This window comes from Toxotes jaculatrix, chromosome 4 (genome assembly GCF_017976425.1).
Source record: "Toxotes jaculatrix isolate fToxJac2 chromosome 4, fToxJac2.pri, whole genome shotgun sequence".
Lineage (NCBI taxonomy): Eukaryota > Metazoa > Chordata > Actinopteri > Toxotidae > Toxotes > Toxotes jaculatrix.
The window spans coordinates 29,873,163-29,893,272 of record NC_054397.1 but is presented as its reverse complement, the minus strand read 5'-3'; the positions used below and the strand labels follow the sequence as shown (position 1 = coordinate 29,893,272).

At 41.7% G+C, this 20,110-nt stretch overlaps 1 protein-coding gene across 1 annotated transcript in view; it reads right to left on the bottom strand.

Annotated features, from left to right (window-relative positions):
• Positions 1–20,110, bottom strand: part of LOC121180655 (teneurin-3-like) — a 212,901-nt gene that overhangs the window by 131,013 nt on the left and 61,778 nt on the right. The window contains exon 5 of the mRNA XM_041036246.1: positions 16,427–16,636. Within this exon, the coding sequence (XP_040892180.1) occupies positions 16,427–16,636 (210 nt within the window). The remainder of the gene's footprint in view (positions 1–16,426; positions 16,637–20,110) is intronic.

The window sequence follows — 20,110 nt, the reverse complement described above, 5'->3', positions numbered from 1 at the left end:
TGACAGCTGTACTGTGTTAAAGCCGTGACACTTTTCCTTGGACTTGCATCACATGTGCAACACCATCTACACCACACAGTCCAGTGATGGCCATTAAAGCCAGCTTCTTCGATGTGATGTGAGAGTGTGAGAGGACCTTTATGTTTTATTGTGTGTTTCTTCAGCTGACAGACCAATAACTTCTGCTTCATCAGTTAACTCTTATTTCAATAACCTGCACGTGTTAAAAAATAGAGCTGACACAGAAAGAAGTTACCCATAGCCTTCAGATGTTTTGTGAAAATAGTCCCTGAAGTGTTGCATAAATGATTCTTCATCATTTGCCAAAAAACAAAAAAGAAAAAGAAAAAGAAAAAGTCTCTTGTCTGATTTGTATCCAAGATCTTCTTGCAGTGCCAGGGCATTGGTCATAGTTTCCACAGTCATTATGAAATGTCTAACACGGCTGCCAATTTAGTTATTGATAATGTGAGGATGCAGTAATTAATTACTGGAGATGGAATAATCATCTGTGTGGCGTGTGGGGGAGAAATTGATCTGCAGTAAATTGTGAGCTGCGTAATATGCTGTGGATAAGATCAATAAAACATTCATGGGCAATTAAAACACAGCCTCATGAACGCCACGGTCACAGGTTCATCTTCAGCTTTCAGATGTGAAAGTCAGGCAGCCTGCGGCTCTTTGGTTCAACCCACTGAACCCACTAACACAGTCATTAAAATAGTTTCTTCCTCTCCTGCAGATCTGCCAGGGGAGGAGTATTTGTGCAACAAAAACTTCTTTGTCTCTGAGACAACTTGACCTAATTTCATTTTTAATACAAACCCACCATCAGTTCCATATATCAGCAAACTAATAGCAGAGGTTCCCGTACACTGATTGATTTGTGGATGCTACAATACCAACTCTGACCAGCATGAATTGATTTTTTTTTTTTTTTTTTTTTTTACCATTTCTAACGGATAAAATCTTATTTCATTGAAGAGCATTGATTCGCTCAGACCCTCCTTGTCTGTAGCTGAATATTGCAAAATATGTTCAAGGACTCAAAAGGGCTCATCCTAAGACAGTCTGGACCAGAGGTCTTAGTAAAACAGAGAACCTAGGAATGAAAGACACACACGGAGAACCTGAACAGTCCTATCATCAGTCTCATTATTCAATCCTCACATTAAACTCTTCTAAACCCTCTGTGGCAATGGGCCTCTTTTCTTGCTGATGAAGTTTTGAACAACAGGCAGCTGAAATAGATAAAGTAAACAGCTCCCTAGAATCATGACACACACACAGGCCTGTTAATTCTACCCAAATTCATTTTGAACAAAATTCATTACCAGAAGATATTTGGTCAAATGAGTCTACATTCATGTACATATGTGTACGCCAGCTACCGTAAGAGCGTTATGTGGGTCGTATCAGGGGGGCAAACGACAAACGACATGTATGGTCCAGGTTGAAGGACTGTATCTAAATATGAGACGGTTGTCTAACTGTGGTGTCTGGTGGTTTCTCTGTGAGCACCCAGCTATGCTTCACCATGAAGCCCTCTCTCCATCTCTCCATCTCCATCTGTCTGCATGTTGACTGCTCCTCTCTTGCACAGCTCAGTCTTCATCATTACCCTCCCTCTCTCCCTCTGACATTTTCATGAACTGTATATATATTTTTATATTTGTATTTATTTATTTATTTATTTTCTCAGTGTTTCTGGAGTTTTGCTTTTTTTTTCTCAACTCAGAATTCGGTGTACGCTCAGAAAAAAAAACTGCTCTATTCCAGGTTTTTCTTTTTTTTTTTTGTTTGGTTTACTAAAAAAGCAACAATAACAAGTTTTGTTGTGGAAATCTTCTCTAAAAAGTCTAGTTTACAGCACAATATATGTCTGATGTATGGTCTTTGGAGTGTAGATCCATGGAGAACTTCTGAAGAAGCACAGAAAAAAGGGTTTCTGTAATGTTTTTTTGTGTCATAACAAACCTTTGTGGATGCAGGCAAGAGAGAAATTATGACAAGCAGCAACAAAGGTAAAAATGCAGAGTCAAAGTGAAAGTGAGTGAAACAGAGAAGAAAACGGGCAAATATATAAAGTAAAACGTTAAGTTTAGGCAAATATTCATGGCATGAAAAAAAAATGTTAGAAAAAAGAACTAATGGCGAAAATAAATCAATTGAATGAGATAAGAAAGGAAAGCCAGCTGAGGCCCATGTCTGGATTTGTGTTAAACCCCATCACTGTTGATAGAAAATTGAACAAGGAGAGAAGAAAAGAGGGTACAGAAAGAACAGGAGGTGACACGGGAAGTCAATTAAAAGTTTCGGAAGCAACAACAATGGTCAGCGGAGATTAGATGAGGTGGAGAGAGAACAACATGGACTGTGAGAGAGGCAGACAGAAAAGACAAAGGGAAAGACAAGGATGGTAGCGGTCAGAGATTTGGAGGAGAAAAAAAAAGAAAGGAGAGGAGAGAATAGATCCGGGAAAAAGTAAAAGACTCGTGGACATAGTGAAAAAGGTCAGTGGAAGAGTTAAGACCCGTGGTTCTTGAAGCGTGAAAACTCATTCCACCTCTGGACTCCTGGCGAGGAGAGGGGTGAGAGAGGCGGGCCTCTTTCCCAAGCCAGGAGCTGCCTTTGTGGGACATGTAGGTGAAGAGCACCCCCCCCCCCCCCCCCCCCACCCCGGCTCAGTGACCCACACCAGGGAAAAGGATGGCAAAAAAAAAAAATTAAATAAAATAATAATACAAACCAAAACTGGGACAAGCATAGTATTACACTGCAACTAAGTTCATGAATTGAAATGCCAGAGAGGGGCAGGTTGGATGTTATGTGCTTTTAGCGATGTGAGAGGTCGACAGTTCTGTCGCACAAAGAGAAAGACTCTGAGCACTGAGACAAAAATGTCTGCAAAGAAAACACTTCTCTGCACAGTTCGGACTAAGACTGTGAAAAACCTGAAACAGTAGGAAGTGAAGGTAAAAAAAAAAAGCTAACTGCACACAGCGCTTCTCTGCATAGACTGACCATCTATAAAAAGTAACCGATAATTAATGCTCCACAACCCTAACTGCATGTTTATTACTGAAACCATGACGACGAAGGTGCGGCCTGCCTGCGGCTAGTCCGCTCCTGTGGGCTGTATCTGAGTATAGGGACAAAAGACAGACAGGTAAATACTGTTAAACACTCTTTCCAGTTAGGTCTAGACATTCAGAAGGAGACATCCATTTAGTGAACATGGGCTGCAGTGGATTGTGGATTCTGTCTGACTGAGTTTTCTGGGAGGATTCTTCTTCTGAAAAACACCACACAGACTTATCTTTTTCTTCTCGTGCAGGCTGCATCAAACGTGGCGAGTTATTTTTACTTCTACAAAATTTGCACAACTAAAGCTACCGTTGTGTTGACAAGGCTTTATAGGTGACTGGCAACCCCCGTCTCCTAAAAACAGACTGCACTGGCAAATGCGTGTATTGGAAACACAACGCTGCCTTGATTACGCTTTCAATCAATACGACGATGAAACGTTAATATTTAACCTCATCACCGAGGCAATATGTTGAGCGTTGAGTGTATTTTCTCTTGTTTTCATGCATACGGTGCTGTGTGTTCACGTCGCAACTCTCTGCACCCTCCAGGCAATAATACGATTTCCTGAATAAGTGTGTTTCCATTTGTTCAGCTATTGTTGTCACGCTTCACTGAGTGCATTCATTAATCACCACACCTTCTGATCTATATTCCCCTTCCCACTGATGCACCTACATGAACCAAAAAAAAAAGCAGGAGTGCTTGGAGAAATCGACACAGTCTGCGCACCCACGACCCGCCACTGCAGTATCAAAGAAGCCGTCGGTGAATGTAAGTCAGGCAGTATATGAGTAGAATATAGTTCTTTATGGTTCTTTCACAGAGGAGCAAATAATTGCTTCTCCAGTATCACAGGTAGATTTCTTTCTATATATCTATATCTATATATATACACACACACACACACACACGCACACTCCATTGTCGTCACTCCCTAAAATGTCTAACGCCCTAAAATTGACAAGCTGTCATTGGTTATTAACTCACGGACTAGTTAGCAGCTGTGATGCGTACTTTGCTACATGTGCTGCAAAAAGTGCTGAGAGTACTGGAAACAGGAGTTGGCATGCCCTCTGCTGGACAAGCTATGTGATGACACCATTTCTAAATTACTCAAAGCTTCTTTTTCGGCATTTTGTTCCGTACAAATAAATAAATAAATAAATAAATAATATTGCTGCATATTGGACAACATATATACGCTGATACCGATACATTTGTGATGGGACAATATTAGTCGGGTTCTACGAACGACACATGGGAAGTGCAATGTGGCTTTGAAAAGGGGTAAGAAAAAAAGACCTGTCAGACCCTTCAGTATCTTCACTGTCGACAGGATCAACTGCAAAACCAATGTGTTTAACTAGCAAGCAGCAACAAGCAGCGCTCTGATCTTTACCTAAGAATTTAGGCACTCAGGCCTAAGATAAAACACAGATTCTCTCTAGATCAGGCTACAAATATCAAACTGTGTATGAGAGAGAGAGAGAGAGAGAGAGAGAAAGAAAGGGGGAGAATGATAATGAACAGAGATGAAAAATCACTGACATTGCTTATTCCAGACGGGTTTAAAATGAATAAATGGCTTCAGTAATAATTACAATTCTGATCTTTACCCAGCAGCTTGAGATGTGGTTTTGTTTTTTGTTTTTTTTTTTCATTTTAAGCGAAAGTTGAAGCAGATTGGGCTTTTCGTAACAAACAGATACATCATCTGTATATTCACATTGGGGAATTAAGGGCCTGCTGATGGCCACACTTTTTTGTGAATGTTAGGTGAATAGGGTTTGGGGCAAAGGGCTTAAGAAACAATGCAGAAATGAGAGACCTGAAAGGTATAGTAATACAAATGTGTGTGTGTGTGTGGGGGGGGGGATTCCTGTGGTGTAAAGTTGGTCTTTTCATGGCCACTGCATCTGACAATATACATAGCCTTTTAAAGAAGAGGAAAAGCGGAGGGGGGGGGGGGGGTGAAGGACAAGTGAAGACCAGGAGACAGAAACAACAAGTGACATGTGAAGGCATTAAGGCAAAGTGAAAGGAAAAGGAAGCGAGGAAGAGAAAGCATGAAATGAAAACATAATGGCACTGCGCAAAAAAAGGGGGGGAGGGGGGTGATCGCAAATCACAGCGTTTCTACGACAACAGGTCAGCCAAGACCGACAGTTAGTACTCTTAAGACCATTTAATGGCAGCATTAGCATCACAGCAATCCTCTTAGACACGAGCAGTCCCAAGGAAGGGATTTTTGCTACATGTAATTAAAAGGGTCGAGCCTCACTAGTCTGCGTTTCATTAAAAAAATTAAATAAAATAAAATAAAGAATTTGGAGCCACATTATTTGTACATTCAAAGTATTTTACCTTAATTTACCTTAATTACTTTCTGGTGCTATTATAGAACCTCCTTACTAACACTCTCCATAGATGTAAGATTCACCACCACCAGTGTCTAGGACCCAAGCTCCAGGGGGAGTTTCCTTCCTTTCGGAAGCATCTAATCCATAGGATCACTTCCCATGGGGATCTACTTCCTGCTGGGGTCTAAGCACCAAAGTCTGTTCTACCTGTTCACAGTCAATTCACTTCACATTTTCTTCTTCGTTCTTTTCTCCAGACTAAAATTAGAGTTTGTATTTTAGTTGTGTCTGTGCAGCATTATTACCACACCTTGAGCGCAGAGCTAATCTCCACAGTCATCAGCAGATCCTCCGTCAACGGGGTCGTCAAGCTCAAGTTGGTGTCAGTTTTGAAAGTCAAATTTAAATCCTCTTTGGAGCCTATAATGTCTGATCACACCCGTGAGAAAAATCACACACCTTTTGTGGGCAACTGCACTTTGTCCTGTTAGGAACGAAATTCAATCGTTTTTTTTTTTTCCTGTACAGCACTGAGTCCTTCCAAAGACAGCTGGACCACTAACAACTGAACTGTTCTACTATGTTTTCCTATGAAAGGCACCTTTAGTTTACTGACACCAGTGCACAGGAGTCACCACAAGTTCTCACCACAGTCCTAAAGTAGGATGTCTGTTTCTCAACTCCACCAATGGTTCACAGAGTCAGTTAAAAGTTTTGCATTAAACATTGATTTTTTTTTTTTTTTTTAACAGAACAACATCCATATCTAATGAACCATGAGGTCCACTTACAAAAAAAAAGCAGAAAATCAGGATTATCTCTTTGTACGCCAGCTAGTTTCATCTGTCATTTCCCATTCTCACCATGTAGAGGTGATGGGCAAAGGAGCTGAATTAATGAGGTCATGTCTGGATACCAGTGGACTGGCCCTATGGAAAAGAAAAAAGTGGGTGTAACTCTGTGGCTGTGCTTAAATGGCATTATATTCAGTGCAGCCTCTCTTCAGACTGAGACGGGGTGAAATGCTATTTTTAAGTTTGGTTCAAATACGATTTACAGAAACTGATGCATCAGCCAAATTTTGGAGTTTTGGTCTATCATACTTACACACACACACACACACACACACACACACACACACACACACACACACACACACACACACAGACAGACATACACAGATAGATAGATAGACAGATTCACATAGTCAGCAACAATACTCAGACTGTGGCATTCAAACCATGACTGATTGGTATTAAGGCCCTAAGTGTGACAAGAAAACATTCCCCACACCATCATACCACCACCACCAGCCTGGACTGTTGACACAAGGCAGGTTGGGTCCAAATTCAGACTCTACTATCTACATCCTCAGCAGAAATCCAGATCCATCAGACCAGGCTTCATCTGTCTAGTTTTGGTGAGTCTGTGTCCACGGCTGCCTCAGATCTCTGTTCTTGGCTGACAGGACTGGAACCTGACGTGGTCTTTTTCAACAATAGCTGTGGACCATCTGCCTCAAGGTTGCACATGAGATGTTGAGTTAGCGTAGCTTTTCTGTCAGCCCCAACCAGTCTGACCATTCTCCTCTGACCTCACTCATCAACAGGACCCTTCCTGTCCACAGAACTGCCGCCCGCAGGGTGTGTTTGTGATGGCAATGAAGAAAACGGATTAATTAGAAGCAGGAAGTGGGGAGATAAAACAAATGATAGAAGTATCAATATCTGTTCTTTTCCTCTCTGTAAGCTGATTTGTAAATACAACTTTGGCATGGCTTGATTTCCCATCTTTTTTTTTCTCTGCCTCCATATCTCTATTTTTTTTCTACCACCTCCGTCCCACTCCTCCATCCTCTTCATCTGACCGCCTCCCTTACTTTCCTGTTCTATCCTCCACTCTGTTCTTTAGTATCAGCAGCTGCAGCCTTTTCAGTGCCTCTCATCAGTCCTCCACATTTATCTCTCCTTATTGTCGCACCAGTGCACTGACCCGTCATCCACTCTCCCTTCTCTCTGTCTTTCTCGCCCTCATTCTCTCATTCATTTTCTCCTGCCAAGTCAGCTCTCAGTGCCCTCTCTCTCACTCTCTACGCTCTTTTACTCTCTCACTCTGTCCAAGTTGTTAATATGGAAGACTGTGATCCTCTAAGCCACTGGCTCTTTCTTTGCTTTTGCTATTTTACGCTTTCATTTGTTTTCTATCCTGTTCTGTCCTCTCAGTCACCAGTTTTTTGTTTTTTGTTTTTAATCTCCATCAGGTTTCTTTTGGGTGTGTGTGTGTGTGTGTGTGTGTGTTTTCTCCCAAAATCAAATTTGCTTTATTGGGTTGAGTATCAGGTGAAACATATTGCCAGAGTACAGAAATGCAACTGAATCTCAATAACAACCACAATGAAAGCGCTACATCCCTTGAGGCTACAAGGTCCTCTACATGAAATGATGGAAGGCGTGCACAATGACAATGTTGTTATGGTTAAAACTGAAGGGACCACATACACACCAAAAAACAAACAAACAAAAAAACGATGGTTGATGTAGATGTAGGATGTAGGTGGATGGACACTGCAGCTTGAAACCAATCGTCAGCTTTGTTTCTTTTTACCCATGATCGTTGCTGTTAGCATGTTCATATGGGTCGCATCTGAAGCTTAAAAAAACAAAAACAAAACTATGCTTGCCATTTTCTGACAAACGACATCTTGCACCACGAGAATACTGGTAGATCTCTGCAGAACTGGAATGAGTACGATCACTAGGAGCGAGGAGCACATATTGTGATGTTGTAGTAAAAGTATCGGGGCTGGGCACAGCCTGTCAGAGTTATTTCCTTTAACCACAGACTGTCTCTAACCTCACTCCAGCAGTTTCAGTCCCATTTTTGAAAATGTCATGAGGCTCATTTTGGAGGGTGATAAAGAACCTTTTCATTTAGTTTTGGACGACCTTTAGGCAAATCACCAAAAGACGAGAAAAGACCGCATTTAAAAGCATCATGTTCAGTCCGTGACAAACACAACTGTGCTCTTGCATGCCCAATTACATTCAGTTCCGCTTTCAGTAATTGAGTCAGTGATTTTCTTTTCGAGAGCAACACATCAAGGGGGGTTTTTTATTGTGTTGACAACAAGGCCTTGACTTCCTTGTTTTGTTTCCTTGTCAATTTGAACATTCAAGGAGTAATTTGTGTAATGAGAAATGTTCAGGTGGATCGTACACACTATTGACAACTGAGACACACTTGTCTGTAATGGCTCTGCTTCCATTAAATGTGGGGTGACAGGTTTGTTTTTGACCTATTTATAGCCCCAGACAGATGAGAACATCCTTTACATACAGACGCTGTGGACACAGAGAATTGCTGGTTGGCATGTGAAACTAACTGACGAGGGCAGTCCTGAAATTGATTCTTCCGAGTTATGTCAAGTGAAAATACATTTAAAAGAGGTCCAGTTCCATTTATTCTTGCTCATATAGAGTGTTTTTTTTTTAAAATCTGGAACATGCAGTGTGTAAGCTCTCTGCTTATTCAGCGGATGTGTGTAAATTGGCGTCCTTGGGCCCAGTCTGTGGTTATAAATCCCTAATCCACACAGCAGAAGTAAAGCCAACATTACCCTGGAGTGAGGTATTTAAAAAAAGGCCACGGTGGAGGAATCTACGGATAAGTTGCATAAAAGGGCTTTGAAACGATGAAGATGGTGCATCTGGAAAACATATCAGGAATGCAAAAGGGACATTAGTGAGAAGGGCATTTGATTGGTGAGCAGTGTTGTTTATTTTAGCATCCCTGCCTTGAAACGTGCAGCAGATGTTAGCATCACATGACATCATGTTACCTTTGATAAAATAAAAATAAAATTGTATTCGTTTGCTACATCTACAGTACCTGGTGAAGCCTTGTGTCTAGTTCACAATCACGTAACCAAGGATACCAACACCTAGAACTTGGAAAATGACCTGTAACTTTCAAATAGGTGTCGCAAACGTCTGAACCTGGTGCCATGATGAAAAAACAGCAGAGCAATTAAGAGCTTCACACCCAGGAGTGCTGAGTTTAACTCTGACAAAAGGGCTGTAATAGATCATTTCAGAAATATATTCCTCCATCTGTGTCTCATTTCATAGTCAGGACAGCACACTGGCTGTGACACACACACACACACACACACACACACACACACACACACACACACACTCGCTTTCTATTCACCCTCTATCCTCTAACTCCCTTCCACTCTCTCTCTGTCTTTTTATATGGAGCCTGCTACAATATTTTGATTTACTTAAGTAACTCCATTCAGCAATCAGCCTCAGACGTGAGCTGTATGATTGTAGCCTTCCTGCTGTGTGTGTGTGTATGTGTGTGTGTGTGAGGCTTAAATCCCAGCCACCATCCCCTAGCCTGAGGCTCATTAGCCTTGATCAGTGATTGTCTTCTCTTTTCTTCAAGTTTTTTTTCAAATACCTTTTTGTCTATTACAGTTTGGCCACCCCCCCACACACGTTTTCTATCTACATCTCATTGATTCATTCTTGTGTCAGGATGGATTCTTTCTGCCTTCTCTCAATCTCTTCCTCCCTTCACCATCATTGATTGCTGTTGAGGAGAAATATGTTTTTTGTTTTTTTCTTTTTCTATCCCGCTCCCTCCCTCTCTCTCCTTCCTCTCTTTCATTCAATGCCTCATTGATTAGTTCTGGTGTTGAGGAGAATTGCCTACTTGGACCCAACGTTTAAAAAAAAAAAAAAAAAAAAAAGCACTAAGTGTTATTCGTGTTTCTCTCTTCGCCTCAGTCTGACCTTCCTTTCTCCCTTTCAGTATAGACATTGTCAATAAGCCCTGGCGTCATCCCGCTGTTTGCAAAGAAACTTGTCTTTTTTTTTTTTTTCTGGTTGCTTTTTCCGCTATGGGCTGATAGCTTTGGCGTCTGAGGCATCCAGAGACTGGACGGTGGAGGGTTTTGTCGTCTTTTCACTCTCAGGAAGAAATGTGTGGAGGAATGCCAAGCTATTACACTGTCTTTGTTCACTTGTCTGAAAACAAATACCACAGCTGGGTTAAAACAATTTACAGAGCTAATACTGCACTTTTAATGGATAGATATCTGATGCAGTGTTTGACTACAGATCTAAAGTAAGCATCTACCTGATCTGAATCGAGTGTGACATTTGGATCAGATCAGAAACTGCACATATGTGATTCCTAATTCGTTTCTAAGTCTTCTCCACATTGGAAATCATGAAACTTTAACTTATTAACACTTAACATATGGCTCAGATAGTTTGACTCCAGCAGTAATATGAAGATTTATTTGCACTAGTCTGCAATTTACCTGTCAAAACACACATTAGGTAACCTGACATCACATTACAGCAGTTACATCTGAACATGGTGATTGAATGTAAATTATAATAAGACACAGTGACTCAGAACTGGAATCAGTTAAGCTCCTGTGGCACGATGTGACCATTAACCTTCACGTTATTGTTTAGAGGATCATCCAGAAAGATTCTACTCTCCACCTACAACACTGTGGCAGATCAATACTAAGACTAATAATCACTCTTATTCTGAGAGACTGAAGTGCATTTTCAAACTGAAAACACTGATGATCAGTCGCCATCAACCAAACGAAGCTTTGAGAAAGTTCAGTCAGGAAGACGGTCTCCCTGAGACGGCCTTCTAAGTCACAAGCACGGCTTCCAGCCATTTCTAAAGCCCAACAGCTCATTCTCATCTTCATCCAACCACGACCTGACTCGCTCACCTTTAGCCGATCACTCGTAAGCTGTCACACTTTAAAAGTACTCTCTCACTCTGCTGTCATTTCAGCACTGTGGTGATTCACGACCTACCTCGGCCTCTTTCACCACCACAACTGTGGTTGGCCAGCCCTCTGCAATCAAGCCCTCCAATCAAAAGTCTCCTTCTAAGCGCCAAAGTCTGTTCTACCTGTTCACAATAAAGGTTCTTCAAATGTTCTCGTTTTCTTTTGTCCTCCTGTAAGTCTCCTCCTGATCGAGATCATTTCACAGGTCTGTTTCTGATCCATCTTCTGCTTTTTTTTCAGTGGAAGTGAACCAATTCTTTGTCCTTCAAACCAACGCAGTTCTGGTCTGCTGAGTAAAAGGAGAATACAAGAAGCAGCCTTAGCCTGAGGCAGTGGTGTAAATAAAATAAAAGGCACGGTGTCTGTGTCCCACCCTGTTACACCCTGCTCGCTTTTCAACCTGCTGCTGTAAACACAGAGAAAGAAAGCTGTGCAAGTGTGTGAGTGCATGTCTACATACGTGAATGACAGAGGGAAGATAAACACCTCCGCTTTTTTTTTTTTTTTCTGTTGCATGGAGATGTACACAGTTAGATCCAACTCTCTCTCACTGGGCTTCATCTGAACAGCAGCGTACGCCTTTCTTCCACACTCCTGACTGTGCATCTGCTTATCCTTTTAACACTAGCTTTGATCACCATATGTGCTTGGTGGCTCCATTTTGTGATGATCATAAGCCACCTCAAACAACGTCTACATATATTTTGGACAAATATATTTATAAATTTATAGATATTTATAACTCCAAAAAATCTTAAAATACAATGTATTACAACACCAGACTGGTGTGAAGCATTTTTGCTCTTAAAGTGCAGAAGATGTCCGTTTTTAAGGCGAATGAATGCATGTTTCTGTTGGTATTTCCATGAGTAATGATGCATACGTGCAGTTTTAATTTGACACAGGTACACTCTGACCGCTTCCAGTTTCAAAAACTTCTCTTTATGCTGCTGTCAGTTTGATTCGATTATTAAAGTGACACTCGTACCTGCAGTAAGACTGCGTGAAGTTCTTTTTTTTTTTTTTTTTTTAAGTTAAACAGAACTCGACATCCCCAGCAGGAACACCATATGTGCATTACATCTGCAAGTTTAGTTTTAATGTACAGCAAATCATTTTACACTCAGATCGCAGAGCAGGTACCTTCATTGATTATTTCAATCTTCTGACATGCTACCAGAAAAAAAGTAATTGACCTTCTGTGCTTTTTCTACACTGTTATTAGCTTTTTCCCCACATTTTTCAAGTTCTGTGTAAGCAGACACTATTTTTACTTCAAACTAATTCTGTGATCTCAGTGCATTTATCACAGAGAATTTCTTCAGTTCAGACATGTGGCTGCTAGCTTTTTTTTTAATTATAGTATTTACAATGCGGTGTTGTTGATACCCTCATCTAACTAAAGCGACCTTTAAATATGTACATACAAAGGAGTCAATATGTCCCTTTAATGGTTTTCAACACCATCTGCTCTTAAAAGCATATTTGAGATGCCGTATAATAAATATGGGGAAACTGTATTAATATGTAAAGTTCAGTATATTAATATTATAGATATTAACACACTGCCAATACATAATAGGTTAATTATGTGGTTACGGTGCATTTTTGCCTAATAGGCTACAGCTGGCTCTGAGCTGGGAACTTTTCCTCATCATGAAACACAAACATCTTTAGCTCAGTCTTTTCTTCTTTTGTGGTCTAATTTACAGATTTGTGGCATCAGTGGCAGCTTCAGTGAAATATTATTATTTGCATATGAACCCACTGCTGGCAGGTATCAGGATTACCTTATATAACAAGTACACAAAGCCTCATAGGTTCAAGCATTTTAGATATTTTCTACTACTTTCCTTCAAACATGGAGCTTTATAATATTTCCATTGTATTCTAGTTATGTTATTTGATATTTACGTGTACGCAAGTTGGAGGATTTGTTAATGATCCTTAATGTCCTTGATCCTTGATATAATGCTTATATTGTTGGCAGCTATATTATAACAATGTCCTATGCAAAGCGGTGACAGAGACAGAGGGAGAAAGGGACGTGGAAACCTGGTTTCAGAGCAGCAGCCGGTCAACCAGTCAATCACTAAATATCTAAGGTCCAGGTCTCTGTGAAACTATTTCTGCCTCCATCTCTTTAGTTAGAGCAGGAATTAAATAGACAAGAGGCGCATTTTAACATCATTCAATTGGATGTTGTTATTCTATATGTATCCTTGAATTTGTCCTTGCACACAGAGGCATGTGTATGCGTGTGTGTTTGGGATTATCATTTTACATAGTGAGACAGCATCAGATGAAGACATGGGGGAAGTACAGTGGGTGTGGGCTTGTCTTTTTCGAAAACATGAGACACTGCCCCTCCTGGTTGATTAAGCTATCTGATTAAAAAAAAAAAAAAACACATGACACGGCTGCAAAACCAACAGTCCTGCGTTTTTGGATGAAGACATGGGAAACGATAATCCCGGAGTCACGTCTTTCGTGGAGCTATGCGATCATTTCCTGTGTGGGTTTGGTGCCTCAGATGTGATTCCTCACTTCTACAAACACCACCACTCTCATTCGGTTGATGTGATTTTTTTTAAGGCTCAGTCTGTGCCTGAGTTAATGCCACACGCTGCTGCTCCTTCCATCATCAGCACATCAACACTGACCTGGTATGACCAGGCAGGCAGCATAAGTCAAGTAAATCCTGATCATTCTTCATATTAAACATACACTGTGCTGTTTGACCCTGACGACCCCGTCCTCCTCCTCCTCTCTGCCAATAGCAGAGCCAGGTTCACAGAAGCCTCACCGAGATACAAAATAGGACACAAAGCTTCGACTCAATACTGTGCAGCTATAGCATTTACTGTGAGCTATAATGACAAACAGGGCTCACGGAGTCAAACAAAAACGTTTCTTTAAAACGCAGTGTTCTTGCAAAACTTTGGTAGGTAACGTCCTCTGTCAGCAATAGAAAATACTGCCTGTATATCACTGTCACAGGCGTTTGTATGAATATCTCTCTGACTTTTATGTTCTTTGGCTTCTACCCTGAAACCCATTTTCAATGTAGGACTTTCAGGCATTGCCTTTAAAAAGCACTGTTTCCCACTGTCTCTGATGCTTCATAAAGCACTCAGTCGTCCCAGTAAACCGCCAATAAAATATGTTTTCTGAGGGAAGAAGGGAAAAGAAAAGCCTGGATTATCTCCCTCATTCTCACGTTCTGCGTCCTTTCTCCCTGCTCTGCTCCTTCCTCCTGTAAACAAGGACTTTAACACAGACTGGCTTCTGCATTTATGTGTGTGTGTGTGTGTGTGTCTTTGCGTGCAAGGGAATATCAGCTAAAGGCCTCTCGTTTACTTTGCTTCAGTGCTTGACTTCCCACAAAATCACTGGTGCAAAGAAAAGAGAACTGGAGGAAAGGATCCAAAGTGATATGAGTGAATAAAAGAAAAAAACAGCATGTCTAAAAGTGCAGGAAGTGGTGAGAGTGATATTTTAGATGTTTGGCTGAACATTGGTTGGTTAGGTCAGAGTTTGGGGGAAAGAGGACCACACACATATGCACAAACACACACACACAACTTTTAGCCATTTCAGGACCCTGTGTCTGATTACGTTTAGATGGCGATGTATATATGAGGAGACGTCTGTCTGTCTCTCTACTTCCATTTCTACATGCAGCTGTCTTTCTTTCCCTCACCCTCCTTCCTTCCAAATCTCCTCCCTCTTTCTTTCCCTCTTTCATGCCCCCTCTCCTGATGCAGTCTGACTCTAATTGTGGTCGTCTTATAGTTCCTTTCTTCAAACCATCAAAGTCTGTTTCCTATCAAACTCTAAACTATAAGAAGACCCATCCAGGGACATTGGCAAACCAGTGCAACTCAGCATCTGGTGCTTGTCAACCTCCACTGGAAAAACAGGTCTCAGATCAGCACTCTGATTTGAATCAAGCTCACCCCCTGTGGCCCCCCCCCCCCCCCCCCCCCCACCCACCCCCCCAGTGTTTCAAACAGCCAGACTAAGGTTTCATCCTCAACTTGCAGCACTAACATTTGCCATGTGGAGAGCCAACAGGAGCGGGCCTGATGCAACTAGAGCAGATCCTGAATCCTGAACGTGCCCAATTCTGGTCAAATAAACTCTTATGGTTGGACCGTGATCAAAAATGGCAGCTGTCTAACCTTGTTGAAACAAGGCTGTGGAAAATTTACACTCTTACACTCAAATCTACACTCTGCACTCATTTAGAGTTAAGTTCCCCATAATACTGGCCTAACCCAAGTTTCAGTGGAATCATGCCATTTGATCCAGTACTGAAAACCATGAAATGATGCCCCCCAATCACAGTAAAACTCTTTGCTAGATATTAATCAGTGAAATCAATTTTTAAAAAAAATGTATTCAGCAGGGATGCCTGTGTGTTATAGCAGATAGAAGAAGCTGTAACCTTTAAGTGCATTAAAGAGAACTTAGAGGAATTCAGGCCAACTCAGAGGACAACAAAGCTTTACTGTGAGAGCGAGGCTGTAACAGACCTCTGATTACGGCCCCTGCAGCCAAAACATATATCAATTTTAATAACTGTTTTGAATTTCAGAAAACAGTTTTCAGTGTGTTCCGCTTCAAAATGCTTTGTATATTTTCCAAACACATTTTCTGTACAAACGACGCCTTTCTGTACTGAACTGTGTTTGAAAATCAACCAAGAGAAAGCCATGACAGTTATATTTACAGCTTTTAATCTACTGATTGCTCACCGAACCCTGGACAAACAGAAACGGTCTTTTTGTGTTACTATTTGTCAGCTGCTCTTCAAGAGTCGATAAAGTTTGATGGATTTGGGTGACAAGACACCGAGGTAGACATGGAGGGAAGGGGAGGGACTGCCACCAGTTGAAGCAAATCAACAAATTAGCACAGATCAATTGATTTTTTTTTTTTTTTTTGTTAGTTTTTTTTTGGGGGGGATTAACCTGGCTGCTGACATGTTAAATAAAATGTATTCAATGTGAATGTCAAAGAGCAGAGTTTAATAAAAGGGAAATATCAGCCCAATAAATCAATCAATCCTGCTCAGGTTGCAGAGGAAATGAAGCAGCTCCTAAAAAGGTTGCTAGTGGAGAAATAAATGTCCCTTTACCATGTGTTACAGGTGAGTACAGCTGGGCTGCGTACTCCTCTTCCTCTTGTCCCTCCTCCTCCTCCTCCTCCTCCTCCTCCCCCTCCTCCTCTTCCTCTGAGTCTGGCTCGGCCGTGTCGCCTAACAACAGGTTGTCATGTGGACTGCCTGATTGTGGATGGGATTGGTCAATGACAGATGATGGACAGGAGGGAGAGGGCATGGGAGAACCTATCAAAGAATACAACCCAAAAAAAAAACAAAAGGAAAACAAAAGGCTTGATGAATTTGAAGAATGAGTAAAAGCAGAGACAACAAAAACAACTATAACCTTAAAAAAAAAAGAAACAAATGAAGCATGGCGATGTTTGCCCATGGTGTGGCATGAGAATGATAAAGTTGCAGCGAGTGGGGGACAGTTCCTGGGTCGGACCTGCCAAATAGAGCCACCACTTCACAGTCACAGAGCATCATCACTCTGAGCTGCTGCCATAACCCTGCACAAAGACTATTTATTCAGGAGCCTGGTGTGTCCTCAGCTTTCTGGTTGCTGTGCCTGGGGGAAGTCGTGCAGTATTTCACCCACTCATCCTCCCCGTTCCTCCTCACCCCGGCTCACATCCTCCCCACTATGAAATTCCACACTGAACCATCATAACCTCTGATTTGTGATTGACAGACAGCTTGGCCTGAGGTGTTGAGCTGTGCGAGGCGTCGGTCTTGAGCATCAGGTTGATGCCGTGTGAGGCCAGACTCACGTGTAAGGCCAGACTCACGAGTGTGGAAAAATCAATTTGTGTATCGATGTGGGCAACCTTGGCATTTAGTGACTTCTGAATGCTAAGTGGCCCTTCCTTCTGTTTCTGACCAGCCCTTTTATCTCCATACAAATGTGCTGGCACAAAAGAAAGTAGTTAGTTGTTGAAAAGCAAAGAAATGAAAAAAAAACAAAAAACAAAGACACAGTTCTCTTGATGTCTCGCGTTTCTGGGGACAGAGGGAGAAACTGAAATCCAAAATCGATGCTGGGTCATTTGCAGGATAAAGAACGGCAATCTTGTTTGGCCGAGCATTTCCAGAGATGCTGATGCAGAGAGTGCAATACACCTCTCTTAAGCTTTGACCCTTTTCTCTCTGAAACGCACAAATAAATCTGTTGTTACTTTTTTTTTTTCTTTTCAAGGAATAACAAAACACTTTTCACAGCAGTCACCTGGTCAAGGGCATCACACACTCTGTATCTACTGCTTTCAAAGGCACGAGCAGGGAAACACACACACACACACACCCAAGAGTTTCCAAAAGCAGCCAGCCTTGTCTCTTCCAGACATCGACTGTTTTCCCATCCTGACGTTCAGCTGGGGTTTTACAGTTTCAGCAGCTCGATGCAAAGACACCAGGAGGAACTTGACAGGAGTTTAAATATTTAGTAAGAAAAAGGAAACATTTGTCCTTGTTTTTTTTTCACTGAGACATGTATGTGACATTTTCTATCAAATACCCACCCAACCCCCACTATGTCCACAGAGTCATGCTGCTGAAGGGGGGGGGAAAAGAAAAAGAAAAAGAAAATGGTCAGTGGCTTTTGCTGAGAAACAGGACCAGCATAGGATTAGTGCTTCTTGTGAGCAATATTAAACAGCACAGACGCTCCACTGGCTTAACTACATCATTTGTGCAGTGCTGATCTGCACTGCTTGTCTAAGGCAGGCCCTTCACCTGGACTGACCCTCCCGAGACAAGCAAGTGCGGCCGAATGTGTTTCACCATCATTAACATTATCTGAACGCTTGCTCTCCTTGGGCAGTTTTGTTGTTCTATCAGAGTCAGACTCTGAGAGAAATGAAATCCTGGGGCAAACAATGAGCAGTACATCATTATGTCACGTGGCTAAATTCAGTTTAATATTTGAACTGTTTCAGTGTTTGATTCATGCCTCCTGTAAAATATTAGCAAGCAGCAGCTTCTGTCCAAGAAAATCAGTGTTTGTGATCCAAAAAAGAAAAGTGCTTTCTGTACAAAGTGTGAGAGGTTTAAAACCACACAGTCTGTAGGTCTACACACATTCTTTGTAGATTGGAAGTTGGAAGCCATTTTTCTTTTACTCACCACCTCCGCCATCTTTGTTGAACTGTATTTCTACTGTATCCTATGCACATGAAATTGTTACCAATCTACTAATTGAAACTATAAGAAGAAAAGTGATCGCAGTAAAAGGCTTATGAATCTCAGCCTAAATGGATTGCTATGGGCTATATTTAAAGTTAAAACCATAAAAAAGAAAAAAAACAAAGCTTGTTTCAGCCCGGGGGTTGGGGTGGGGGACATATTTAGTCTTTCAAGGTCTCAGTCTGGGTAAAGATTTGACTGGCTCCAAGAAAAGAGAACCTGGCATATGGGTTTTTAAATAATCGCACAGTGCACGAAACAACTGATGCAGCGTGTGTGTGTGTGTGTGTGTGTGTGTGTGTGTGTGTGTGTGTTTGTGTGTGAGATCAGGTAATAAAACCATCATTTGCTGATTTCTTCCTGCAGATAGTGTGGTGCTTGTTGTGCCAAAGGGTTTGGATTCAGATCCAAGTCTAGTCTGCTCTCAGTAGTCCAAACCAGCCAACACTGCCTGAAGGACGGACAGACAGACAGACAGACAGACACACACACACCACACACACACAGGCAATAAAACACATGCAGACACAGTGTATATATATAGAAAGATAGATAGATAGATGTAGAATGCATTGTTACTGGGATTACAGAGAGAGAGAGATTGAAGTATTACTTCTAAGCCTACTTTAAATCATGGAACTCCACATATTTAAGCGTGTGTGTGTGTGTGTGTGTGTGTGTGTGTGTGTGTGTGATTGTCCACAGGTCAGACGCAGCTGTCCAGTTTGCCCCGTGCACACACGGTGTTAAGCTCAGCTGTGATTAGCCTGAGAGCTTCAATATTCTTTTAAGAGTCTGATCAATGGAATAAAAATAACTTGCAGTGAAATACTGAGTCCGTCAAATGGCTAGGTGCCTCTTGGCATCTCCCCACAGCGCCTGAGGGAACGAGGTGATGTTGCATTCATATCATGAGGGAAAATCCGGCAGAACAACTCGGCGATTCAAAGACTTGGAATTGTTCTGGTGTCTGAACTGAAGCCACCAAGACTCTGGAAATGAAATGTTTTGGAGGCTTTGTTGCACCTGATCAGGATTATTTTTTTTCCCTCCCTCATCATCCATGAATGTAGTTATCACACATTTTCATTTTGACAGGCAAAAAATTCACATTGTTTTTTTAAGCAATTATAAAATCGTTTCAGTAGAAGTAATGAGAAATGAAACCTGAGGTGCACAGCGCAGTGTTTTCTGTAAGGATTTGGTGCATGCAGTGTTACACTGGGACGTACGAGTGGACACTACCCACACCCCACTGAAGGTCTGCAACCCTCCCTCCTCCCCCCCTTTTTTCTACTCTACTTCAGATTCTGCCTGAGGGAGGGAAGATGAAAAAGGTGGAGCAGGGTGGGCAGGGGCCAGGAAATGATAGGCTAGAATAAAAGATAAAGAAGAAGGGCCACAAAAGAGTGGGGGTGGGATGGGGTGGGGGTGGGGCAGGACGTATGCGTGTGGTGGAGGTGGAGGAAGCCCAGGAAGCAGACAGTATCATCAAATTCACATGAAATGATGTCATGAAAAACAGCTTGGCTGTTG